This window comes from Bubalus bubalis, chromosome 1, assembly GCF_019923935.1.
Source record: "Bubalus bubalis isolate 160015118507 breed Murrah chromosome 1, NDDB_SH_1, whole genome shotgun sequence".
Lineage (NCBI taxonomy): Eukaryota > Metazoa > Chordata > Mammalia > Artiodactyla > Bovidae > Bubalus > Bubalus bubalis.
In genome coordinates this window covers 102,405,418-102,427,383 of record NC_059157.1, presented here as the reverse complement: position 1 = coordinate 102,427,383, position 21,966 = coordinate 102,405,418, and the positions used below count along the sequence as shown (strand labels likewise).

The 21,966-nt window shown below is 38.1% G+C and overlaps 1 protein-coding gene across 1 annotated transcript in view; it reads left to right on the top strand.

Moving 5' to 3' along the window:
* SLC9C1 (solute carrier family 9 member C1) overlaps nucleotides 1-21,966 on the top strand; it is a 106,588-nt gene that overhangs the window by 33,865 nt on the left and 50,757 nt on the right. Inside the window, exons 8-14 of the mRNA XM_025283972.3 lie at nucleotides 1,978-2,077; nucleotides 5,631-5,774; nucleotides 7,757-7,931; nucleotides 9,983-10,064; nucleotides 11,975-12,141; nucleotides 15,069-15,194; nucleotides 19,803-19,900. Of these exons, the coding sequence (XP_025139757.2) occupies nucleotides 1,978-2,077; nucleotides 5,631-5,774; nucleotides 7,757-7,931; nucleotides 9,983-10,064; nucleotides 11,975-12,141; nucleotides 15,069-15,194; nucleotides 19,803-19,900 (892 nt within the window). The remainder of the gene's footprint in view (nucleotides 1-1,977; nucleotides 2,078-5,630; nucleotides 5,775-7,756; nucleotides 7,932-9,982; nucleotides 10,065-11,974; nucleotides 12,142-15,068; nucleotides 15,195-19,802; nucleotides 19,901-21,966) is intronic.

The window sequence follows — 21,966 nt, the reverse complement described above, 5'->3', positions numbered from 1 at the left end:
TTCTTTACCAGCTGAGCTACCAGAGAAGCCTATGGAAAGTGGCATATCTACAATATTCTTTAATATTAAAACAAAATTTTAATTTGTAACTGTTACCTAGAACAATGTCTGCTCAACATTAAGAGAAAAAAAATTAGCCCGTTCCAGAACAGTATTGCTCTACAATCCCTCTTTGGGTGTGTGTTCCGTCATTCAGTCGTGTCTGACTCTTTGGGACCCCATGCAATGGGGCTCACCAGGCTCTTCTGTCCATGGGATTTCCCAGGCAAGAATACTGGAGGGGGTTGGCATTTCCTTCCCCAGGGATAATCCCTCTGTAGATTTTCTTAATGTGTGACTTTATGTATATGTATGCTGGATATGAGCTTCTGTGTGTTTACTGGGTACTCCACTCCTACAATCTTAATCCAGTTATCCTAAGCTTCCAATAGACACTCTCAATTGTGTCCGACTCTTTGCGACCCCATGGACTATACAGTCCACTGAATTCTCCAGGCCAGAGTACTGGAATGGATAGCCATTCCCATCTCTAGGGGATCGTCCCAACCCAGGGATCAAACTCAGGTCTCCCACATTACAGGCAGAGTCTTTACCAACTGAGCCACGAGGAAAACCCAACCTAAAGATACCTCCTCAAAATTTCTGAAAGTTTCTGGAGTTTTCTTCCTCATAATCTCTGCTGCCTCCTCCTAAATATATAACAATTTCTGCTTCATGGTGAACTTTAGTAAAGGTGAGAACAAGGGGAGCTCACAGAGAAAATTACATTGTGCAGTTCACAATTCTGAGATCTGACAGCTACCATTATCTCCTCACTTTTCTATATTTCCTGCTTAATTTTTACCACTTGTCTCCTGTATAGAAATTCAGCAAACAGCCTTTAATGCTTGGAGTTGCCTTTTGGGTCTCATACTGTACTCTCAAATAGTTTATCAAATGACTTCTTCTAGGCAAATATAGTCCTCTCCTCAATAGAAATTTCAATAAAAATTTTCTTCAAAATTTTACTTGAATTCTTGGCAGTGGAGTTATGGGTGTTCCCTCTTTCTAATCTGCCTGCAATGCATAAAACCCTGGTTTGATTCCTGGGTCGGGAAGAATCCTGGGAAGAATTCCTGGGTTGAGAAGAATCTTGGAAAGGATTTCTGGGTCAGGAAGATCCCCTGGAGAAGGAAATGGCAACCCACTCCAGTATTCTTGCCTGGAGAATCCCATGGACAGAGGAGCCTGGCAGGCTGCAGTCCATGGGGTTGCAAGAGTCAACAGGACTTAGCAACTTAACTTACCACCTTTTTCTTAAAAATATATGATATCTATACTGTACTATATTATTTGAATTTTTCACAATGATAATATGTCACTTTCATAAGCTACTTCCAAAACTGTTTTCCCCTCTAATTCATGAAAGTTGACAATATTTAAGAGTTTCCACAGTTTTTTACACTTTTCCATCTCAGACAGTAAGTGCACCAAACCATAATTAAACTGGGAAGCAGATCTGTATTGGGTTTCTCTTGGCTCTACTCTCTTAGCCTTGCCACAAAAGCAAACCATTTCTATCTCCTGCTGTCTCCCAATAAGAAGTATGTGAAGTAGGCTAGTCCATAGCGAGCTCATCAGCTTACTTCCACTTAATTGATCCAGAGCCGCTCTGGAAAAATCAGACCTATGGAGGGTGCTCTAGCCTCACTGGGGTACCTGAAAAGATTTGTGAGTTCCACATTGTTGCCGATGATCAGAAGCCACAGCAGTGTAAGCTTGTCCAGTACAGACTTTTCTGCACGCTGAATGTGAATCTGAGGAGGAAGGACAGTGCGTGGTGGTGATAATTTGTGACATTATTCAGTGGAAACCAAGTGGGATACCCTCTCTATGAAGTCCCTACTGTCAGATATCAGGATGTTTTTGTCTCTGGGAGTATTGGTACCACTCTTGATGTTAAATTAATACTTTTTATTTATTTCCTTAAAAAAATAGGTGAGCTAACTGAAATGTCTGGAATATTTACTCTTGTCATTATGGGACTTTTTTTAAATTCTACAAGTTTTAAACCAGGAGTTGAAGCACTTATTCTCGAGTAAGTGACTAGCATACTTTTACTTTGTTTTCATACATTGAAGTTATAATATTATAATTGTAACTACATCTACATGGCCAAAATAAGATACTGACTTGGAAACTAGCCAAGTAAAAATAAAACCCACCTTTTAAAAACTCTATTGCTTATGTTCTCTAAACCTCTAATTTCAGGTAAAATTTGTCACCTTACCTTGAGTTCACATTGACTGTATTTCACTACTAATTCCCTTACATCCCTGACCATATTACCCAATAGTGTCCAGTCTGATCCCCTAGACAGGGCCAGGGTTAAAATAAGGCAAGTGAGGCCCTCATGTCAGACACAAAATCTAAGAGGATGCCAAAAGACTCAGTAATCAAGATAAATATTTTAATGCAATATTTTGAAATTGAAATTAATGCAAAAAATCCATGGTGAAAATACAAAATTTTTAAAGATCAATATTACTAATAGTTCCTTTTGCCTCAGGCTCCAATATGGATCAGTATGGCAATGCCTCTAGAATGAAAGACCAAAATTCTAAGGACAGTGAAGAGGCCATGCAAAGTCAATTAAAAAAGTAAGCCAGGACATTTAAATACAATTGGCAGTGTTAAAAAAGAAAATAGAAAAGTACAAATGGTGCCTTGCTCGAGGGCACCTACCTGAGGGGTCAGTGAAGTCTGTGTTAGTCTTGAAGAAAGATACTTTCTGAAATGTTTCAATATATGGGATGGGAACTTGGCCTAAATGACACAATAGCAACATGTGTGTTAACAGAGGCCCTGAACTTAATCAGTGATTTTTTAGGACATTTGGGAGGACATTGCGAAAGATGAAATGAGTTCAGAAGTCAGAAACTTAAAAATACAGATTACAGGCTTTGAGAGCATGTCACTAAAATTTCATGTCAATTATAATGGAAGCCAGTTGTATTAGCAGCTAGGTAGCATTTGTTGGGCCACCATTGTAAGAAGAATTAATCATGCTATGCATGTATTTATATCTATGGGGAGTAATTCCGAAGGCTCCCTTCATTCTTGCTTTAACTGAAACCTGGATCTCCCCTGAAGATATGATTTCCCTTGTGTTTCTTAAAGGTTATAGTGTCTTTCTCAGCTGCATCCCTGGTACTACAAGCCTAGAGTTGAGGTGGGTGATCTTCCTGTACCTCAGTCATTTCTATTCTATTTTCCTTCTTCCCCAGAAGCAGCCAATTTTGAAGCTCATGGCATCAGATTATACCACCTGCCACCCTCTTGGTTGCAGTTATCTCTAGAACCCTGAATCACACTCTCCATTTTGTGATGATTTTGGCCCCCTCTCACTGTGACATTCCAACATCACACTGTCACCATTCTTAGTGATGTCAGTCAATACTCACACACTTAATGCTTCTATTCCCTCACCTTTCAATTCCAGGACTTCTTCTCCTCCTGGGATCATATTTCCCACTCTGCTTCAGCCACCCACTTGATGCTCATACAAATAATCACTTCATAATTTCAATTTCAACAATTAAAATATTTAAAATATAATATGTACCAGCTCTTACTCTCCATGAGAGTAGAAATCTAAGATAATAATGGTAAATCCTACTAAACCTACAGTGGTCTACACTGTCTCCCATCTTTCATCTTTTCAGTTTACCCCCCTAGGACTCCAATTCTAACAATTATATAGTCACACTGAGAAGTCAGTGCATTGATTCTATGCTATTTTCTGACCATCATCCACCTCACTCCCTCCTTATCCAGATCATTTCTCGTGTTTTAAATCATCTAATAACTTCTCATCTCATTTGGCTACAAACCAAGGTTGTTTTCATGGCAAACAGGTGATCTATCTGTCCCCTTGTTACTGTGGCAATTCATTCCTGCCCCCCTCACCCTCACCCACTCTGCTCTAACCACACTAGGCTATCCCTCATACATGCCAAAGAGGGTCCCTGTTTGACCTTGTGTCCTTGTGCTTCTGCTCTTGAAATGTGCTTCTTTACATATTAGCATAAGTGGCTGCCTTACTTCTTTCATGCTTCTATTCATACTTCACCTTTTTAGAAAGAAATCCCCAAATAAGAGATATTTCTTTGTCAACTTGTATAATCTTCTATTCCTGGAAAACTGATGTTCCTAAAATGTCCAGGCCATAAGGTCTTCTCAGTCCTCTAGGCTAGGGGCTATGCAACATTAAGATATAAAAATGACATATATGCTTAGATCCATAATATCAAAATCTATGAGGGTGAAGCATGGGATGTCTGATTTTAAAAAACTCTTCCCAGATAATACTTAAATACAGACAGTGTTGCAACCCTTTGCTCCTATAAAAGATCTAGATTTGTTAGGACAACTCATGATCACCAAATAAAGAAAAGGGACTTTTTAAAAAAACTCAGAAGCTTTTTCACTGCGTGCCTGACTGATTGCACACATGTACACACATATATATGTACATGCACAGGTCTATTAGATGGTTTTGGAGCTTGGTTATTCGGCTCATATATACTGTGAATATAATGGGCACTGATTCCTTTGAGAATCTGGTTTCCTTCCCATCCAATTTCTCCCATTAATTTCTACTACATATGAAAGAGTCTTAATAACTCCTCAAAATTTGTTGCTTAATTGATTTGATTACATTTTGTGCTAATTAATGAGACTGAGTTTTTTTCCCCCTCAATGTTTCATAATGAAATTTTCTCTGGTAATACCTAGGTATTTGTTTTTCAGGGACAGAGTCTGGCAGCATATGGGTAAAACCAAGCTCTATTTCCTCTCATGAAATAATATTCATGTGCCCCTTTAAGCTTTTCAATTTATTTTGCCATACATATAATGTCAAATTAAAGACAGGAAATATACAAAGAGATAACGAGAAGTAAGTTTTAAATAGCTATGATCCCAACACCCAAAATGATAAATAATGGTGTCTGAGTGTGCTGCTTTTTCAAACTGTTTTGCCTGCAACTGTTGAGAGCATGAGTTTTGGGAATGATGCCGTTTTCCTAGGCTCTAGAGTACTTGAATAAGCACAAACTCAGAAACCACAAAGAATCTACAAAGGGCATTCACGTGAATAAAAGATTCATTTGCATTCTCTAAGTGCTAGCTAGATTTTGGGCAAAGGCTTAATTCTATCACTGTGTAAATCAGACTAGGAGTTAAGTATTTCCTTTTAAAATAAACAATTTTAGCTCTTCCTACTGATACAAGGGCTAGCTACTTGAACCATAGCATTTTCTAACTACTTGAACAATAGCTCCTGAATGAGTTTTGTCAAATAGCATAGCTACAACTTAACATGTCTTTCAAAGTCAACCCCAAAAAGAGACACTAATTTATATTCAGTGCAAACTGGTTAAAATTGCTTTAGAAGTATTTGTTTACTTATGTTAGTGCTCCTTTCTTCCCAGTTAAATTACAAACTCCTTGAGTGTTGGTGAATGTCTTACTCATCTTTATTTTCTTCATAACGCCTAGCTCAATGCCTCACATAGATAAGCCTTGCATTGACTATGTTAGCTTAATTAACTATGTCAACTATATTTAATTTTTTTCTAAAAATGCAGATTCTGGAATTGTCTATCATTTGTTGCTTTTCTTATGGTGTTTACGTTCACTGGACTTCTAATTCCTGCACATACATATTTATATATATCATTTTCTGATATATATTATTCATTAAATATCTACTTAACACTTATTATGTTCAGGTAAGAAAGCCATTTGAATTTTTCTATTTATGTGACATTGACTAAGCCTGAAGATATTCTTTAAATGACAGAAATGTTTCATTCTGGAATGAAGAATTCACTCAAATTTTCCAAGGAATCATCAACAAATTAACACTTAGTGTTTTCAATTTTTAACTGCATTTCAAAACAATGCAAGCATGTTGTAAAGCTTTTGAAAAAAAGAAAAAAAACTCTCATAATCTTTACTACCTAGAGGCAAACACTACTAATATTTCACATACTTCCTCCAGAATTTTATATTGTTTTTTATTCTATGAGGTTTCATGAAGTTAGACACCTATTATAAATTAAAATGTTAACTTGTTTTATTTGCTTAATATTTTATGACAGATAATTTGTATTAATAAAGTATAGATGGAAATAGTTTTTTAAAAATCAGAGTGGGACAAATTGGGAGACCAGGATTGACATATACACACTGCCTGCAATGAAGAAGGCCCAGGTTTGATTCCTGGGTTGGGAAGATCCCCTGGAGAAAGAAATGACAACCAACTCCAGTATTCTTGCCTGGGAAACTCCATGGACAGAGGAGTCTGGTGGGCTATAGTCCTGGGGTCACAAGAGTGGGACATGACTTAGCAACTAAACCACCACCACCAGATAGAAAATAGATAATTAATAAAGACCTACTGGATAGCACAGGGAACTCTACTCAGTACTCTATAATGGCTTATATGGGAGAGAATAAAAAAAAAGAGTGATATTTACTGATTCACTTTGCTGTATACCTAAAGTTAATACAGCCTTGTAAATCAACTATACTCCAATAAACATTAAAAAAGAAAAATAGTCTTTCTTTCCTCTTAAATGATTCTTCACTATTATTTCATATCATTTATCTGCTCTGTTCAGTGTTCTTATGATTCTGGCATTCTGCTATGTTGTTACTTTTCACTAAGATAAAGTGTTGAAGATCAAGGTACCATTTTTCTAGCTTTGATTCATAAAATATAAACATAAAATTATCTCATGTCTAAATAAATAAATAAAAATGAAAATCATAAGGAAGTCCTTCTTATAAATGTCATTTTTGCCTAAATAAGTTTTGTGGCCCCTTTTCCAATGTTAAAAGGCTTTCAGAAAGCAGTCTGCTTATGTAACTGAAAAGGAGATAATATAGAAGAGGAAAACCACTATAACAATTATATCACCCAAATTGTTAGCATTCTAGGAAAATTAGTTGGGACTCAACTTCAAGTTGGGCTTCCCTGGTTGCTCAGTGGTAAAGAATCTGCCTGTCATTGCAGGAGATGTAGGCTTGATCCCTGGGTCAGGAAGATGCCCTGGAGAAGGAAATGGCAACCCACTCCAGTATTCTTGCCTGGAGAATTCCATGGACAGAGGAGCCTAGCTGGCTATAGTCCATGGGGCTGCAAAAGACTCCAACATGACTTAGGGACTAAATAACAACATTAAGTCAGCCAGTGCCAAGTAAATGGAAATTAGTCGCAAATTATCAGATACAATTAGTGTAAAATATAAGACTTATCTATGACTGAAAAAAGAAATAGAAATGAATTAACTAAAACTGGGCAAATTCAGTATGATTAAAATCTACGAAGAAAAAGATGGAACATTGTTTTCTCTCCCATTTATTAAATTTGTTTTTATTTGTTTCTGGGATCCAGAGTAGAGTGGATCTATAAAAATGTCTAGCACTTTCTTTTCTACCTGAAGAAGCACCACTTAAGGGTGATATGGAATTATTCTACTGCTTAGTTAACAGAAAGAAAGAAAAGGAATAACCCCATTCCCTTGGCATGTTTGTGCATGGGATGCCCTTCTGCTTTCCTTTGGTGCAATGCCAAAGGTGTGTGAAAGATGGCTCATTCTTCTGAGAGTTGGCCGTTTCGCAGGGAATAGATTGGAATAGTATAGAATAAGATGGAAAGAAATTTCTATGACAAAAATAACTTTTTAAAATCTGTTTTGCCTTTTAGACTTCTGGTCTTTCTATTACTGAGCCCTCTTTTGTCTCGACTTGGTCATGGTTTCAGCTGGCGCTGGGCATTCATAATGGTCTGGAGTGAAATGAAAGGGACTCCTAATATAAACTTGGCTCTTCTGCTTGCCTACTTTGAAAACTCTCATGGATCTGAAAGGGAGAAATCTCAAGTAAAGAAAGATGTAGTTTTTCTATTTGAATATTTTATGAAAACTGTTTCTGTGTACTCAAATATGCTTTTGTAGTAGATCGCTCAACCCCACTTGGACTGTGGGATTGATTTAGCTATGATGGGGAAACCAGGGAGGGGAAAAACAACTGGAAACTTTCCTATTCCTCATTCTAGTTTAGATATCCTTAAACTCCTTCATCACACTCCTAAAAAATAGGTTTATTGTGAAAGTTAAGGGAATTAAGACTTATAAATCATTTAAAATAGTACCTGATACAGAGTATGCACTCAACAAATGTTTCTTTTTTAATTTACTCCTAATACCTACTTAGGAGAAGTCAATGGCAACCCACTCCAGTACTCTTGCCTGGAAAATCCCATGGGCGGAGGAGCCTGATAGGCTGCAGTCCATGGGGTCGCTAAGAGTCGGACACAACTGAGCGACTTCACTTTCACTTTTCACTTTCATGCATTGGGGAAGGAAATGGCAACCCACTCCAGTGTTCTTGCCTGGAGAATCCCAGGGATGGGGGAGCCTGGTGGGCTGCTGTCTATGGGGTCACACAGAGTTGGACACGACTGAAGTGACTTAGCAGCAGCAGCATTCTGACTGGTGTGAGGTGATATATCACTGTAGTTTCAATTTGCATTTCTCTAATAACTGGCAATATTGAGTGTCTGTTGTCCATCTATATGACAACATACTTCTATCCAGAATATAATTTTCAAAATTTCTACAATTTTGTAACAAAAAAGCAACCCAATTTTAAAAACAGGTAAAAGAGTTGAACAAATATTTCAAAAGGAAATGTATATACCACTAAGTATATTAAAATGCTCAACATCATTACTCTAGGGAAATGCAAATTAAAACTACAATGAGAAACATAATATTCAGCTTAAATGAAGATTTTAGAATTGTCGTATCCCATCTATAAAAATAGAAACAGTGGTTGTCTCTTGTCTGGTGAGGATTGATTGGAGCAGCCCTGGGGAAATTTAGAGGATATGAGAATATATACATCGTGAAAGGATTGAGGGTAATACGGGTGTATGCACTGTAAAACTTATCAGATACACAAGTACATTTCCTTCTGTGTAGATTATACCTTGGTTTTCCTAATGACCATTGTTGGGGTGGCCCCCTTGAGGAATTAAATCAGAATATTCAGTGAGAGCGTCCTGTGCACCAATATTTAAAATTTCTCAAGTAATCCTAGTGTGCAGCCATGAAAGCCTCTGGTGTGTTTCACATTCTGTCTCTAACTTCCATCTGTAGCCAAAGAATAGAGGACTGGCTAAGAGTTTAAAATAAATTCTGGAAGTTAGATTTCCATAAATCAATGGAAATATGTAATATCAGACTGAGAAGTGTTTCTGCATCTGTCTGTGGAGACTAGCTTGAGATATAAGAGGAGAAAAAAAAAAAAGTGACACCAAAGGCATCAGTTGCTCCTCCCTTCTGGTAATGATGGTAAAGAATCCGCCTGCAATGTGGGAGACCTGGGTTCGATCCCTGGATGGGAAGACCCACCTGGAGAAGGGAAAGGTTGTCAACTCCGGCATTCTGGCCTGGAGAATTCCATGGACTGTATGGTCCATGGGGTTGCAAAGAGCCAGACATGACTGAGCAACTTCACTTTCACTTTTTTTCTGGTAATGAAGGGATACCAGAAAGGCAAAGTATGTGGTAGAACAAACATACCAAGGCCTTGTATTGTTTCTTCTAGGTGGAGAGAATTATTTAACACAGATGTGCTGGTAATGTTGAACAGAGAACTGTGTGGCTATGTACATGGAAGTGTATGTGGTGGATGAGAATTGATAAAGTACAGGGATATTCCCAAGATGCAAGAAGTTCAGAAATCGAAATTAAGAACAAAATTTTTTTCCTAATGTCTTTATAAGTATATAAATACTTGTCAAAGCAAGTCATTATATTTCCCAAATATTGACACAGTACAACTTAGTTTAATTCACACTGGTAAATATAGAGTATATTATATGAAATTATGATGAAACTTACTTTGGTTTGTTTTTCTATTCCAGATATTATTTCATGGAGTGTCAGTATCCTTGATTAGCTTGATTGTCAATAGATTTATTTTGCCAATGGCAGTTACTAAACTTGGTAAGCCCTGCTAATTCTTGAGTAAAAAGAAAAACATTCCAAATATACTAAAGAATTGCTAATAATGAAGAAGGAAGCCATATAAATACAAATCAAAGGTGTCTAATTGAAAAGGAAATTGGATCTCAATATAAAGTCACATGAATCATTAAAGCCGATAAGTTCATTAGGCCAATAAGCAATAATCTTATAAATAAGATTACTTATTTACATTAGCCCAGTTTAAGTGAAATAATACAATGTCTATTTAATTATTCCACAAACTTTTTATTAAGAGCCTCTTACATGCCAGGCACTATTCTAACTGATAGTGATGCATTATGAAGACAGACAAGTCTAAATTGTTGAAGCTAAATTGGAGAGAGGAGAGACAGACTGTAAGCAAGTCAAATAAGGTAATATCAGAGTGTCATTTGTGCATGAAAGTACTCACACCACATACAAAGAAAGTAGAAATACAACATGTGGTAGATTCCTGAGGAAGTTAGAAACCAAGTGTGTTCACAGAAAGAAGGTAAGGTTCTGGAACCTTCGAGAACTATGTCAACAGTGGAGGAAGTCCAGGTGGGACAGGTAGGGAAAGAGCTAGATCGTGAAAGACCTTGAATTTTAAGATTTTATTCTAAGAGGTAAATGGATTTCTTGGTTGGTTTTAAGCAAGTAAGTGTAATTTTATGAATAAGGTTTTAAAAAGACAACTCTGGATAGCTGACTGGGGCCTATGAAGAGAGTAGAAGCAGAAATACCTGTTTTAGGAGGCAACAGCTTTATGCAGTATGACTGTTTCAATCTCCTACTTTTTAACAATCCAAAAATTGAAATCTAAAGAGTTAAAATTTCTTGTCTAAGATCACACAACTCAGTAATGGCAGTTAACAAACTAAAAATAAATTCCTCTAATGCTTTTAATCCACTTTACTCTTCACTGCTCTATCACCCTTTCTGTTTCATTCATGTGGCATTTTCTTAACCAATCTTAAATTTCATCTTTATGGGTAATATTGAATTTTCATTCTCATGTTTGCAACCATATCCTTTTTACCATTTACTTTTTTTCTTTTCTGGGCCTTAACATAGTAAAATGAGAAGAACAGATTAAAGAGGTAACATTTTGCAGAGTATCAGATTCTGTCCATGGGATTTCCCAGGCAAGAATAGTGGAGTGGGTCACCATTTCCTTCTCCAGGGGATCTCCCCAGCCCAGGGGTCGAACCCACGTCTTCTGCATGGCAAGCAGATTCTTTATCACTGAGACACCAGGGAAGCCCTTCAGATGTTCTACTTAGTAGCTAAATAAACCTAAAATTCTTATTGTAGAGCATCTGTTTACTTGTACTGAGAAAAGTGAACATTTGCTCATGGAATATTATTGCTTTTCGAAGAAACTTCTATGTCTCAAAAAAAGGAAATCCGTGTTTGATAGTAAGAGTCCTTCAAACCTCAATGAGGTCTGTATATATAGTATATATTACCACTGATCCTTGATAAAAATGAATTTAAACTATGTCAGTCCACTTATAAGTGGATGTGAATTTTTTTCATATGTACTTCAGTACAACCAGAACCTCAGTTTATTGAATCTGAGGATGCAGAACCACATATATCGAGGGAAAACTGCAAAGTTATATGCAGATTTTCAACTGCATGGAGGGTTGATGTCCCTGAATCCCATATTGTTCAAAGGTCAATATATATATCTGGAGATAAATAAATATATATCAAATATATATATGATCTTACATATACATAGGAAATAAATATAAGTGCATATATTTCTGTGTACATATATGTATATCTATACCTCCTACACATGTATCTCCTACACATTTATGTGTGTATATGTGCATATATTCTGTATATACTATCAAAATGATATCCACTATTTATAAAATGTGTTCTTTTTATCAAAGGTCTTCGTGATGTCACGTCAACAAAGTATAAATCACTGTATTATACATTTCAACACTTTCAAGAACTAACCAAATCCGTAGCCTCTGCACTCAAATTTGACAGAGATCTTGCTAATGCAGATTGGAACATAGTTGAGAAAACAATTATACTTCAAAACCCATATGCAGTAAGCAAGTAGTATTTTTTAAAGTAATATCTTTTGTTTATTCCTTCAAAGTGGATATGATTCATCTTAAGTATGAATGTTATAAATGTTAATTCAGAATTCTTAGGGAATTTTATGATCACTGTGAGACAAAGTAGAAGTGACAACCCTTTTGGGTATATGAAAGTGAAAAGTGAGCGTTAATTGCTCAGTCATGTCCAACTCTTTGCAACCCCATAGACTGTAGCCTACCAGGCTCCTCTGTCCATGGGATTCTCCAGGCAAGAATACTGGAGTAGGTAGCCATTCCCTTCTCCATGGGATCTTCTCTACCCAAGGATCGAACCTGGGTCTCCTGCATTGGAAAGCAGATTCTTTACTGTCTGAGCTAGCAGGGAAGACCACCCCCGCAAGACACACTTTGAGTATATAGCAAATGTGTATTGTTTTCCCAGTAGTCATGTATGAATGTGAGAGTTGGACTATAAAGAAAGCAGAGCACCAAAGATTTGATGCTTTTGAACTGTGGTGTTGGAGAAGACTCTTGAAAGTCCCTTGGACTGCAAGGAGATCAAACCAGTTAATCCTAAAGGAAATCAGTCCTGAATATTCATTAGAAGGAATGATGCTGAAGCTGAAGCTCCAATACTTTGGCCACCTAATGAGAAGAACTGACTGATCGGAAAAGACCCAGATGCTGGGAAAGATTGAAGGAAGGAGGAGAAGAGGCATACAGAGGATGAGATGCCTGGATGGCATCACTAACTCGATAGACATGAGTTTGAGCAAGCTCTGAGAGTTGTTAATGGACAGGGAAGCCTGGCATGCTGCAGTCCATGGGGTTGCAAAGAATCAGACACGGCTGAGTGACTGAACTGAACTGAATATTGTAAATTCAAAAGAAAGAATAGTATATCAGAGCTACTTTAAAAAGATAGTATAAAAAGAAATATCATGTATGAAACGAGTTGCCAGTCCAGGTTCGATGCACGATACTGGATGATTGGGGCTGGTGCACTGGGACGACCCAGAGGGATGGAATGGGGAGGGAGGAGGGAGGAGGGTTCAGGATGGGGAACACATGTATACCTGTGGCGGATTCATTTTGATATTTGGCAAAACTAATACAATTATGTAAAGTTTAAAAATAAAATTAAATTAAAAAAAAAAGAAAAGAGTGAGCTTTAGAAAACAGCTAGATATTTTTTTGCTAGACTGAAGATGGACAGCATTTATTCAGTATTTATTTAGGCTATTATATATTGAAGTACTTGCTAAGCCTTGGTTTATGGTTACTGTTACATTTTTATCATAAAATAGAATTAAAAGCTAGTATCACAGAGAGTCGGACACGACTGAGTGACTAACACACACACACACATCATAAGATTAGATATAGTGAAATATCACCTCCTGCTTCTGAGACATACTTTAGAATCTCCATGGTCAGACTTCTTATTCATATATGACAACATAATTCATCAGCAGTCATGACTGCTGGAGAAATAATAAAAGTTGTCCTGTGATCTGCTCGTTGCTTTTTCTGGTTTGTCATTGCCTATCGTGTCCAATTTTCACTGCAGTATTTTTCTGCATCACACAATATGAGGGGACAACTGCTAAGAGTGTGGACATAATTGGTTGCTATGAAATAGGATTTGCAAAACTCCATTTTATATCCTGTAAGAGGTGCTTGAGGCTTCAGATGGAGGCCCAGAATCAAGTCCTATGTTTGCGGAAATATTGATAGGATTTCTGGTTAAGAAAAGTACCAAGTCAAATCTAAGGATTTTTTTATAGTAGTTCTCAATATCTAACTCTGGCCTTTTGCTAACCTGGCTGCATTAGAATCACCTGGAAAGCTTATTCAAAATATGGAATCCCTGCTGGTTCAGCGGTAATGAATCTGCCCACAATGCAGGAGACCACCTGCCAATGCAGGAGACTCCGGTTCGATCCCTGGGTGGGGAAGATCCCCTGGAGAAGGAAATGGCAACCCACTCCAGTATTCTTGCCTGGGAAATCCCATGGACAGAGGAGCCTGGTGGGCTACAGTCCATGGGATCGCAAAGAGTCAGATATGGCTGTAGTAAGAGAGCACATAGCCTTGATTTCCCGACCTCTATCCAGGAGGTTCTGATGCAGTTGGTCTGAGGAATATGTATTTTTCATCCATTTACCTAGCTAATTCTAATGCAAACTCAAAGTTAAGGTCAAACTCTGGTATTTGATCTGTTTCAGAAGGCAGATAAATAAACAACTACATTCTCTTCTTTATGATGCAGAGATGAGAGATAGTCTAGTATTACAGATAGAATGTTGGCCTTGGACTCAGAAAACCTGGGTTCATATCTTAGTTTTGTTACTTAATAAATAGCTTTGTGATTTTTTATAAACCATGTATTGTATCTAAGCTTCAACTTTTCTCGTCTATAAACTGGAGGTATCCATATTCCCATCTCCTAACAGCCACGGTCACTTGTTATCCTACTGTGAGTGGTTAGTTTCAAGTGTTGCCACACTTTAGCTGTAGCAGAATCATGGAATGTGTTTATAAAACACAGGACAGTTTCTGCTTCAGCAGATCTGTGGCAGGCTTTGAGAATGTGCCTTTCTAACAGTACCCAGGTGATGCTACAGAGCCGGGGTACCACACTTTCAGAACCAGTGGTTTAAAGTGTGATCAAAAATGCAGTAGTTTTTGTAAACTTTTACCAGTGCCATGCAAAGGTAAAGATATGATCTAATTCTTTCCCCAACAAACTGGCAATTATTTAGCCTTCTAGATGACTGTGTAAGTGCAAAACTCATCTGAACATTTTTATGTAACTAGCAGATTTTCTGTGAGTTCTTAAACCAAACTGGTATTTGAATTTCTTGAGGTTTATGCTAAATGATACATTAATGTCCATGTACTATTATTTGGTTTTGATCTGTATTTTATTTAGTTGGGCCAAGGAGAAACAAAAGAACATCAAAAAGTGAAATGTCTACACTGCAACAAGGAAATAGATGATAACCTCAACGTTGAAGCAATGGAGTTGGCCAACAGACGTCTCTTGTCGGCACAAATAGTTAGTATTTTATTACCCATTTTTAAAAATTATTGGCCTGTTGTTTCTATCACTTGCAAATTTTTTTCCATTCAGTACATTTTTTCATTTTGTCAATGGTTTCCTTTGCTGTGCAAAAGCTTTTAAGTTTAAATTAGGTCCCATTTGTTTATTTTTGTTTTTGCCTTTGGAGACAGAGACCCCAAAATGTTGCTACAATTTATGTCAAAGACTGTTCTGCCTGTGTTTTCTTCTAGGAGTTCTGTGGTTTCCAGTCTTACATTTAGGCCTTTAATTTTGAATTTATTTTTGTATTTTATCTATGGTGTGAGAAAATGTTCTAATCTCATCCTTCAACATACAGCTGTCCAGCTTCCTTAGCACCTCTTATCATAGACACTGTCTTTTCCCCAATCTTGCCTCCTTTGTCATAGATTAATTGACCATAGGTGCATGGGTTTATTTCTGGGGTCTCTACTCTGTTTCTTTGATTTGTCTGTTTTTTGTGCTGGTACTATACTAAAAATTTAAGTTATTAGCTAAAATTATACTTAAATTGAAGAAAGTAGGGAAAACCACTAGACCATTCAGGTATGACCTAAATCAAATCCCTTATAATTATACAGTGGAAGTGAGAAATAGATTTAAGGGCCTAGATCTGATAGACAGAGTGCCTGATGAACTATGGAATGAGGTTCGTGACATTGTATAGGAGACAGGGATCAAGACCATCCCCATGGAAAAGAAATGCAAAAAAGCAAAATGGCTGTCTTGGGAGGCCTTACAAATAGCTGTGAAAAGAAGAGAAGCAAAAAGCAAAAGAGAAAAGGAAAGATATAAACATCTGAATGCAGAGTTCCAAAGAAGAGATAAGAAAGCCTTCTTGAGCGATCAATGCAAAGAAATAGAGGAAAACAACAGAATGGGAAAGACTAGGGATCTCTTCAAGAAAATCAAGATACCAAAGGAATATTTCATGCAAAGATGGGCTCGATAAAGGACAGAAATGGTATGGACCTAACAGAAGCAGAAGATATTAAGAGATGGCAAGAATACACAGAAGAACTGTACAAAAAAGATCTTCACGACCCAGATAATCACGATGGTGTGATCACTCACCTAGAGCCAGACATCCTGGAATGTGAAGTCAAGTGGGCCTTAGAAAGCATCACTATGAACAAAGCTAGTGGAGGTGATGGAATTCCAGTTGAGCTATTCCAAATCCTGAAAGATGATGCTGTGAAAGTGCTGCACTCAATATGCCAGCAAATGTGGAAAACTAAGCAGTGGCCACAGGACTGGAAAAGGTCAGTTTTCATTCCAATCCCAAAGAAAGGCAATGCCAAAGAATGCTCAAGCTACCGCACAATTGCACTCATCTCACACGCTAGTAAAGTAATGCTCAACATTCTCCAAGCCAGGCTTCAGCAATATGTGAACCGTGAACTTCCAGATATTCAAGCTGGTTTTAGAAAAGGCAGAGGAACCAGAGATCAAATTGCCAACATCCACTGGATCATGGAAAAAGAAAGAGAGTTCTAGAAAAGCATCTATTTCTATGCCAAAGCCTTTGACTGTGTGGATCACAATAAACTGTGGAAAATTCTTCAAGAGATGGAAATACCAGACCACCTGATCTGCCTCTTGAGAAATTCGTATGCAGGTCAGGAAGCAACAGTTAGAACTGGACATGGAACAACAGACTGGTTCCAAATAGGAAAAGGAGTTCGTCAAGGCTGTATATTGTCACCCTGTTTATTTAACTTCTATGCAGAGTACATCATGAGAAACGCTGGACTGGAAGAAACACAAGCTGGAATCAAGATTGCCGGGAGAAATATCAATAACCTCAGATATGCAGATGACACCACCCTTATGGCAGAAAGTGAAGAGGAACTCAAAAGCCTCTTGATGAAAATGAAAGTGGAGAGTGAAAAAGTTGGCTTAAAGCTCAACATTCAGAAAATGAAGATCATGGCATCCAGTCCCATCACTTCATGGGAAATAGATGGGAAAACAGTGGAAACGGTATCAGACTTTATTTTTCTGGGCTCCAAAATCACTGCAGATGGTGACTGCAGCCATGAAATTAAAAGACACTTACTCCTTGGAAGGAAAGTTATGACCAACCTAGACAGCATATTCAAAAGCAGAGACATTACTTTGCCAACAAAGGTCCATCTAGTCAAGGTATGGTTTTTCCAATGGTCATGTATGGATGTGAGAGTTGGAACTGTGAAGAAAGCTGAGCACCAAAGAATTGATGCTTTTGAACTGTGGTGTTGGAGAAGACTCTTGAGAGTCCCTTGGACTGCAAGGAGATCCAACCAGTCCATTCTGAAGGAGATCAGCCCTGGGATATCTTTGGAAGGAATGATGCTGAAGCTGAAACTCCAGTACTTTGGCCACCTCATGTGAAGAGTTGACTCATTTCTGGAAAAGACTCTGATGCTGGGAGGGATTGGGGGCAGGAGGAGAAGGGGACGACAGAGGATGAGATGGCTGGATGGCATCACCGACTCGATGGACGTGAGTCTGAGTGAACTCCGGGAGATGATGATGGACAGGGAGGCCTGGCGTGCTGCGATTCATGGGGTCGCAATGAGTCGGACACGACTGAGCGACTGATCTGATCTGATACTGAAAACTTTCTCCCTTGTTAAATACATCTTGGTTATGCTCACCTTCACAGTTTAATAGATAGTTTACAAAGGTAAAGGGAAGTTCAGCATTGTCTTAGGAATTTGTTTCACTGCAAAAAGAAAAGGGGAAAAAAATCCACTCAAATTAGTTTAAGCAGAAGGTGTTTTATTTTGAGGAAAATATAGTATTCAGGAACCCTTAAAATCAATGCAGGAGACTCCATTTTGAGTCTTGCTTTCATTATTAATATGATATGTGGCTCAGAACTTATTCTTTTTTCTTTATTTTCCCCATCTGTAGAAGGAGAAACATGCTACCCAAATGACCTCTTAGATTCCCCCTCCTGTGATATCCTATGTTTTCTAAAACATGCTTTCTGGATCTTTTTGATTTATTCCCATTAATTTTTTCCCCTATTTCTACTATTACATCTTTGTTGATTTTGTGCTGTTAGGTCTTAATCCAGAAGTCCTATTTTCAAAGTGCAATGAGTCTCTCTGTTCTATTCTCCAGATCCTCATCTCACCTTGTACATTTTTAGTCCTTCTTTGTACTAGATGTATTTTCATGTATATCTTGGCTTGTTGATTTGATTTCTGCAATCTCCATTCTAATAGTCACTGCTCCCAACAGTATTAATTGGCTATTATAGTTTTCAAAGCTTTGAGAGTTCTTTGTTTAAATCTCAGCCAGTTCAGGTTAATGGGAGCAATATCTCCTCCACTCCTGTACATGTGAAGAGGGAACATAGCATGGCAAGACAGTGGCGAAGGAGAGACAGCACTGTATAGTTGGAGGAAGGGAGGACAGGCTTTCAGTTCAGGAAGAACTGAGTTTTTAATATGGTCTTGAGAAAAGTACTTAACTCCTTGAGGATTCTCACCTTTCTCATCTATCAAATACAGCTTTGAATGCCTTCATCATAAAGCTGTTGCAAGAATTAAATAATTTTATGTAAAACAAAAATTATTACGTTAATCCAATAGTATATTAGGGAGCTCATAGATGGCAGTTATTTTTAGGAATCAGCCATTCTCTAAATTCTTACAAATTGGTACGAATGGTCATTTAAGAATTAACATTTTTCTAGTATTGACCTGGTCAATTACTTGTGTTGCTAAGCTTTCATGAGTTCCATATTACTTTCAGCTTTCTTATTTTCCCTACAGACTGCAGTGTTTGTCTTTGAGAATACTGAAAATATTTTACATTTACATTATTTTATAGGTATTTTAATGAAGTTTAAGAAGAAATGATACTCTATTGAATTCTCATTATTATGGACAACTAGCTTATTGATCTTTCATCCTAAAATTTAGTTCTGTCCCTTTCTAGTATCCTCCAAGAGCAAAACATGTTTCAATGTTCATAGATTGTGCAAACAGAATGTCTTCTATGGAACCGGGAATCTTTAGTCATATCATACGTTCCAAATCAGGAAGTAGATTCTCAACAGTGCTCAGCACACAGAAGCTGAGTGGGCCCTCAGTATATGGCCCAAATGAATGAATGAATGAATGTGTTTTGCACCAAAGCAGCAGGTCATCTCATGCTGGGAATAGATTGGAGACAAGAGACTTCTGTTGTCAAAATATTTGGCTAAGTGAAGTTAAAGAAAGACATAAACCAGGATCCCTTACTGTAAAACTTCTCAGAGGCTTTAAAATTCAAATATGTACTATAAACTTCTAAGGTGGGGATAGTTTGCAGCAGTTCCCATGCTTATTTGGCCACAGAACTCCACTTATTTTTGAAAACGTAATTAACATCTATCAGGAACCTAGTTTCTTGCATAATCTATTTCACTCCACACAAAGCTCAGACGTACCTTCTGCACTGACCTCATGGTCTAGACTCCACTGAAAAATTTTTTTTAATAAAGATACTGTTATTTTGGGGTTTTGACTTCTCTCTCATGGATTATTTTTCCATAAATTGTCACTCTGATCCATATTATATAACAATTTGGTTCAACATTCCTTTTAGGCAAGCTACCAGAGACAATACAGGAGTGAGACTCTGTCCCAGAGCGCAGTCCAGGTGCTGGTAGGTGCAGCAGGAAGCTTTGGAGAAAAGATGGTAGAGTAAGTATGATTTCAAGAGAAAGCTTTATTCTAAGCCACTGCATTTAGGAAATTGTGCGAGTGAGTTTCCGCTTTTGTCTGGTAATCTGAGATCATCCAGTATGATAGGTTCAAGCCACTGCCTGTTCTCCATTCCACCAGCAGGCCAAGTCACCTGCTTCCAGTTTCCCAGACTTGCTCCACTCACTCACACCTCTGTGCGTTTGAACAAGCTGCTCCTTCTGACTGATACTTTCTCGTTCTCCTTTTCCCCCCCTCCTAAAGCTAAGCTGTTGTAAACCACTCTTCTTTTAGACACCTAGCTGAGGTCGAAGACTTCCTTCAACCCTCCAGGTACATCTTCACAATGCACACCCTCTTTTGACATATTTATATTGATTTCTGTGGATGTGAGCCTCCACAGCCAGCAGTGAGTTCCTGAGTCAGTGTATTAGTGAGTGCCCTCAGATCATCCCCTGTGGAAGGAGGAAGGCAACATGGTTGGGCAGAGGGAAGAGTTAAACTGTGGTGCAGCTGCAGTAGTGACCGCCCCAAACCCAGACATTCCTTCTTGTTCTAGATCTCTCTTCTGGTACCATGAACACCAAAATTTCCTGCTCAAATAGTCCTAGGATTGCTTGGACCTCTCCCCTAGATCATCATCTTACAAGCAAACCAGGTCTTTGGTGTCCACTCCTCAAAACCTAAGATGTGGCAGCCTGGTGTCTACTCACATACACTGGCTTGAGGTTTGTTGTTGTTCAGTCACCCAGAAGTTTCCAACTCTTTGCAACCCCATGGACTGCAGTACGCCAAGCCTCCCTGTCCTTCACCATCTCCTGAAGTTTGCCCAAGTTCATGTCCATTGCATCAATGATGCCATTCAGCCATCTCATCTTATGATGCCCTCTTCTTCTGCCCTCAATCTTTCCCAGCAATAGGGACTTTTCCAATGAGTTGGCTGTTTGCATCAGATGACCAGACTACTGGAGCTTCTGCTTCAGCATTAGTCCTTCCGATGAGTATTCAGGGTCAATTTCCCTTAAGATGGACTGGTTTGATTTCTTTGTTGTCCAAAGGACTTTCAGATGTCTTCAGCACCACAGTTGAAAGCATCAGTTCTTTAGCATTCTCTGGGCTTGAGGTTTAGTAGTGAAAGATAAAGCCCTGTGTGGGAAGAGAAGCAACCAGACACTGGGGTATGTTCCCATTGCAGTGCGAGTACAGATTGTCAAAAAGCCTAAGAGTTTTAATTTCAAGCCTAGCCATACAAATCATTATCACATTATATTTCCGTATATGATACAAGAGCCCCAACCTACCTTCTTGCTCTGGGCCCCTCCAGAAGCTTAGGGGACCTGATGGATGCTAGTGAAGTAGAAGAAGAGGGCTGGGCAGAAGTGATTAATTTAAAAGAGTCATACTTTAAAGACAGACGCATTGTGTACCGCAGAAATTTTTAAATGAATGGAAAATGACATCTGAAAGTGTTATCACTGCATTGTCCAGGAGAGGTTAACATATATAGAACACATATAAAACAGTATAGGGCAGTTCAGTCCACTCCCTTGATTTTTCCTCTTAAAATCCACAAAGGCAGAATAAGCATCTGCCTCTGAGGACCCAGAGTAAATGGATACAAAAAGGAGGTAAATTGTGGGGAAAGGGGGTTAAGGGTTGAAGTGGTTCATAGTAGACAACAAAGGCAAATTTTGAAATGTATTACATTTTCATTTGGACGTATATGAGATAAATATTGAATCCTAAATGTGTGCAAAACTATATGCCAGCCCCGGGAATATTGAGATCAGTGAAATGGCTTTCAAATCAGAGCAGAAGTTTCTCTTAATTACTCTTAAGTTCAGTACTTGCTTCTTTGCTGGGCTGCCTTGGAGCTGATTCTACCATTTGCTGATTATTCCTATCTGTAACCCCATGCGTTGAGGGTATCCTGTGGCAAGGAAACAAGTCTAAAGATAAAAAGAGTAGGAAGTTTAAACAGAGGTTCCAGGACCTGTACTAAGCACCTGTGTAATTACCTAATAAACAATACTCAGAATAGAGATTATGTTTATGGTCTTATGTCA